Source organism: Akebia trifoliata, chromosome 11 (genome assembly GCF_017979445.1).
Source record: "Akebia trifoliata isolate Shusen 1 chromosome 11, ASM1797944v1, whole genome shotgun sequence".
NCBI classification, from domain to species: Eukaryota; Viridiplantae; Streptophyta; class Magnoliopsida; order Ranunculales; family Lardizabalaceae; genus Akebia; species Akebia trifoliata.
In genome coordinates, this window is record NC_141385.1 from 9,612,204 (window position 1) to 9,618,001 (window position 5,798).

A 5,798-nucleotide genomic window follows, 5' to 3' on the forward strand; every position below is an offset into this window, starting at 1 on the left:
TCAATGCCGTATTCATCATCTTATGCTTTATCTCAAATATTGTGGTTGGTGATAATAATCATATAATTCCATTCTATTTTAGATCAAAGCTTCAGTCTGATTGTACATATTCAAAATTTCCTTTATTGATCTATATATCATTTTTGATCTTCCTTCATATTTTTTAGATTCAACAACTTGCACCAAAGTACCATTTCTTATATCTATTTTTTTTCTTTCTTTTTAAGAAAGCAAATGATTAAATAAATACATAAATTAAATATATGCTTTGTAAAGGCTCATGGGCATACCCCTACATTCCCAATTTTAGACCCCAAAGAAGAACAACACCATTTGCTAATAATAAATAGAATAATGCTGAAGTGACGTCAGGGTTGTACCTCATATCGCACATCCTGACGTGAAGGTATGTAAGAACCATAGATGTTTTTCATCAAGATACGAGTCAAAAAGTATCTATGATTCCTACACACTTTCACATCAGAATGTGCGATATGAGATATAATCTTGAGGTCATTCTAGTACAACTCTAATAAATAACTTGAAATTGAAATTGTCCCTAACACTACTAAAACCATATCTAAAAAATTTGGTTGTCCTAAGATGAGAGATATTTATCTTCTAATCTATGTTTAATTAGTCTTAATTGGAAGACTAAGATTTTTTCCTTCTCAGACTACCTTTCATCAGATTGTGCCCTTTCTTATGTGTGCTACAATCAAACTTCTTTTACTATCAAAATCATTTCAAATGAATTTTCCCTATTTTATCTCCTCTTTGGGCAATTCTTAAGTCATTTCAAATGTCCAACTTTGAATTATTATTTTTTTATTTTTTTGCTAGTAAGGCAATAATTAATCATCCTCAACATCATCTTTTCTATACCCATTCTTTGAAAATATTATTGATTGATAACCCAACATTCAACTACATAAAGAGTGATTGGTCTAATTGATATCTTCTAGAATTTTTTTAAATAGTTTAACTACTACACATCGATCTCACTTTCTTCCGCGGAAAAAATATGCCAAAAACTCTTAGCATGGTTGTTGAAATAAATGTACTCAAAACTCATTGATTGAATGGATTTTGATTTTATTCTAGTGAACTTGATCGATAATGACTTGATAAATCCATTGAATCACACAAACCTAAGTTGAATAAATTGATTTTTTCCCACAGACTTCAGGGAATCAAACTAATTAACTCTATCTATTTATGGGTAAGGATGAAGAAGGGATTTTGATCTCTGTCACAAAAGAAATTTAAAGTGGAGTTCTGTTTCTGATTTTTAAACCCTGACGACAAGAAACAAGGAGGTTCTTAATTAAATGTCTTTTTCTTTATTAATAAGTAAGCTTTGAGGTCGGAGGGGCCTCAACTTAAATATAAAAATAAATAGTAAATTACAATATATGTCACATGAAACATGAGGATCTCTTTGGTGAAAAAAATAAATAAAAAGATCATAACGAGGACAAGAAACATAATTCCACCAATACATTAAAAATTATTTGTTGGAATTTGCTTACATCAAAAAAAAAAAAAAAAAAAGTGATCCAAGTAAAGTAAGAAAGACTAGAATTCTCTAAAGAGACAGATATTTCATAGCTTGTAAGAGATTTTGATTTTACAATAATTTAAAAATTATTGAATTAAATATATTTCAAAATTTCAGATCAATGAAATGTAGTGAATACCCATCAAGATTTCCATCACAAAAATTACCCATTTTTTTTTCTTTTTTTTCCTAAATCAAAATCATAGTTTTAAAACTCATGGATTTAACTCAGTTGAATTTTGTGATTCATCCTCCATACATTTTAGAACCATCTTGTTGAGTCAAATGGGAAATGTGGCTGAGTTAACTTGGAAAGGTACCGAGACTGTTTAAAATTCGAAAAAGTTAAGCAATGAAATTTTGTATGGTATTTTGAAAAATAAAAAAAACATGTAATTTTAGACTATTAAACAACCATTTTTGGATATTTAATAGGTTTAATAGATATTTATTTAACTCGTAGGAGTCGACTCGATGATAGCGAGTTGACTCGAGTTTGTGGACATGATTAAAATGAAGATATGTGGCGGAAAAGAATGCATGGGGCCCAATGGAAGACTATTGTCTCACCAATTATGCTTTTCTTTGCCAACGGGACCATGAAAGCGCAATCCCTCCGACCCCATCATCATCTTCTCTCTCTCTCTCTCTTCATGTCTTTGTCGTTGCGGTGGTTGCACAAGTTCAACGAGAGAGAGAGAGAGAGAGATAAAAAAGTTTCAAACTCGAGTTGAGTCTACTCGACTTCTTATTAACATTCCTCATAGCTGAGTCAAATAAATAACCTTTTAGCTATTTGTAGTATTTATTAGAAATTAAGAAAATATATTTTGTTTTGTTTTCTTAAAGATCATTAACTATAAAATAGCCTAATTTGTCCATGTTTGTTATATGAATTGGTATAATACAGAATTACTCAACCGTGTTTTGATTTGACTCTTTAATTTAAATGAGTTAGCTCAAAATATAATAAAGTGGAGTGGACTCAAACGGGTTTTACATCCTAGAGAGAGAAAGTTTTACACTCAATTGGGTCAACTAGACTACTGAATAAGTAAATACCAATCATGTTTAAAAAACATTTTTAAGTTATTTTTAGTATTTAAAAACAAAGATATAAAATAAAGAAAAATATTTATTTTTCTCAAAATTATTACCCATAATAGCCCAACTCGTCCCATTTTCTCATATCTTAATTAAGTGGAGTCGACTCAAACAAGTTTTAAAACTAAATGAGAGAGAGAAAGAGAGAGAAAAAGTGAGGGTTTTGGAGGGGATAGCGGTGGTTTCGTAGGTGCCTTTCCACAAGATTTTAAGGTCGCAGGTCGTAGTTGAGATGGGGGCGTGTCCCCTGCACTACTGTTGCTACTAACATATGTGTGCCCCACCTGACCTCACCTCCTTTTCTCTCTCTCTCTCTCTCTCTCTCTCTCTCATATACTCTATAATCTTCTCTATTTATCTATCTATATGGGTGGTGGGTAGCTCTTCTCCAGGCATAGCGAACTAACCCCACTCAAAAGTACACTCAAGCAGGCCATGAATGAAACCAAAGCTTTTCATTTATTTTTGGACCCCTCCTTCATAACCTCCCAACACACATATATAAATAACTAACCTCACACTTCTCTTTTCCCCCATACCCTCACCTCACCTCACACCCACCTTTTTTTAATATATAACTGTTTCTCTCTCTCTCTCTTTCTTCCTCCATGGACAACACTCTATGATCTTCTTAGCTGAATTCTATTAAAAAAAAAAAAAACATAAAAGCATTTGAGTATCTCAGGAGTTATAGCTAGCTAGATTTTCTGAGTGTACGGTCGGTCCACCCCCATTCAACAACATGAGTCTATCGGTGAACGGTCAGTCACAAGTCCCTCCGGGATTTCGATTTCATCCTACAGAAGAGGAGCTCCTACACTACTATTTGAAGAAGAAAGTGGCATACGAGAAGATCGACTTGGATGTTATTCGAGATGTCGATCTTAATAAGCTCGAACCATGGGACATTCAAGGTGGTTCCTCCATAACAATATATACATATATATTTTTTCTCTATTACTTGCATTTCTATATATTCTTTCTTTCTTTCTTTCTTTTTAAAGAAATAAAGAGTTCCATCATGAGTATACATTTTTCACTACTAGCTAGCTTCTTCTAATGTTATTGTTGGTGTTGAATTGGGATTTTTGCAGAGAAATGCAAAATAGGATCCACCCCACAGAATGATTGGTACTTCTTTAGTCACAAAGACAAAAAGTACCCAACGGGGACTCGGACTAATCGTGCGACAGCTGCCGGATTTTGGAAAGCCACCGGCCGTGATAAGGTGATTTACAGTAGCTTCAAACGGATAGGAATGAGGAAAACTCTTGTTTTTTACAAGGGTAGAGCCCCACACGGCCAAAAGTCCGATTGGATCATGCACGAATACAGACTCGAAGACAACCCCATCGATACCAATGTAAGTCGTCGTATTTTATTTTAAGTACGTTTCAAAATTAAAGCAATTGTGTTTTTCTACACTAATTAATTCGTTTTGATTGCATCATATTACGTATTGTAGGCCAATAATTCAATGGAAGAAACGACACAAGAAGATGGGTGGGTGGTTTGTCGTGTTTTCAAGAAGAAAAACCATCACAAGACCATCGATGGAGGAGCGAACAACTCATTGATGACAACAAATTCAAAGACTCAATTGCTCAATTCAAGTAATGATGGAGCCTTGGACCAGATTCTACAATACATGGGTAGGACTTGTAAGCAAGAATCCGAAACAGGCAACAACATCAACATCACCAACACCAGCACTACCAACAACAACAATATGAGATTTCCAAGGCCATTCGACGTAGTCCTCAGCAATGGAGTCCATGAAAGATACATGCCACTTCCAGCCCTTGAGAGCCCAACTTTCCTATCAACTCCGAGCTGCGCCTACCAACCGACGATTGATGATCAGATGATCACTGATCATACTGAAGCTTCTATCACCAATCAAACCAATATCAATATGAACACAGTTTACAACATGGAAACCGGTCTAAATTACGACTGGGCCACGCAGCTTGACAGGCTCGTTGACACGCACCTAAATGGCCAAGCTGAGACATCCAAGCAACTCGCTTGCTACAACGACACGAATCTCTCCTACTGCCCCTCCCAAGATCAAGATTTCCAATTACCACAACTGCGATCAGCTAACAGAGTGTACAATAACTCTCAAGACTATAACAGCGAAATCGATCTATGGAGCTTCACCAGATCATCATCGTCTTCATCAATGGACCCACTATGCCACATGTCGAACCCCTCCGTATAACAGAACCACTCATGATATTATATGCATAGTAGTTCGCCTAAGCAGATTATTTCTGCAATATATATGTAACATTATACTATATTTGATAAATAAATGTACGTGACTTCTAAGTTGGTTTGAGATTATCAAACTTTTATCTTTATTTAATAACTATGTCTTCCATTTAACCATCGCTGTCAAGGAATATAGCAAGTCGTGGCTGCTGTGATGATGTCTTTGTACCATTATATCTTGCCTCTTCAAGTGTTATGAGGAATCATTAACTCTATTCAAGGCTTGAGAAGGTATTGAAAAGTCTTTTGTAGTCTTATTTGTAAATTAAGATTGATTCACTTTCAATAATCCAGGAAAAATTCAAGGAATCCTCTTGGCTTGGGTGAGAGGTTGAGCCCATAGCTCACTAGGTGAGTTAAGACTTGTCAACACAACCATGTCATTCTTAGGCTCAGTCCTACCTCATCAAGAGAGAGAGAAAGAGACTTGGCTTAGCATACCTAACTAATTAAGAAAGATATGACACCCTTAATAGATATCAATTTTATAAATAGATAGGATGATGTCCAAGACTTCAATGAGAGGTGGGCAACCCCCACGACTAGGTTTCTTTAATAAATATCTTTAAAAAGTATTTATATTGTCTTTCTATTTTTTTTTTTTAAAAATTTAAGGTTTTGTTGACGCTAGCTGTTCATATTTTTAATTTTTAATTTCTATAAATATCAAAAAATTATTTGCCAAATTTACTTCCCATAATAATTGTAAAGTCCCTTCTCGCTATATTAAATATTAAAAGTCGAAATAGAAATACTTATTAGGGCTAATATGTAATCTTGATTATGAAGTGAGTCTAGCAAAGTTTCCATTTCCATTCTCATTTTATTTGAAATAGACGATTCTTTCGGTTTTTCA

General features: G+C 34.3%; 1 protein-coding gene across 1 annotated transcript; it reads left to right on the forward strand.

Annotated features, from left to right (window-relative positions):
• Positions 1-3,048: 3,048 nt before the first annotated feature.
• On the forward strand, positions 3,049-5,001 carry NST1 (NAC (No Apical Meristem) domain transcriptional regulator superfamily protein). The gene is made up of 3 exons (XM_086417336.1): positions 3,049-3,579; positions 3,760-4,028; positions 4,131-5,001. Exons 1-3 carry the CDS (start codon positions 3,408-3,410, stop codon positions 4,887-4,889), a joined length of 1,200 nt encoding a protein of 399 aa, XP_086273462.1. The 5' UTR covers positions 3,049-3,407; the 3' UTR covers positions 4,890-5,001.
• Positions 5,002-5,798: the final 797 nt, after the last annotated feature.

Coding starts and splice junctions, on each gene's coding strand:
- NST1 (XM_086417336.1), top strand. CDS start 3,408: ATGAGTCTATCGGTGAACGGTCAGTCACAAGTCCCTCCGGGATTTCGA. Junction 3,580..3,759: donor CGAACCATGGGACATTCAAG/GTGGTTCCTCCA, acceptor GGATTTTTGCAG/AGAAATGCAAAATAGGATCC. Junction 4,029..4,130: donor ACAACCCCATCGATACCAAT/GTAAGTCGTCGT, acceptor TACGTATTGTAG/GCCAATAATTCAATGGAAGA.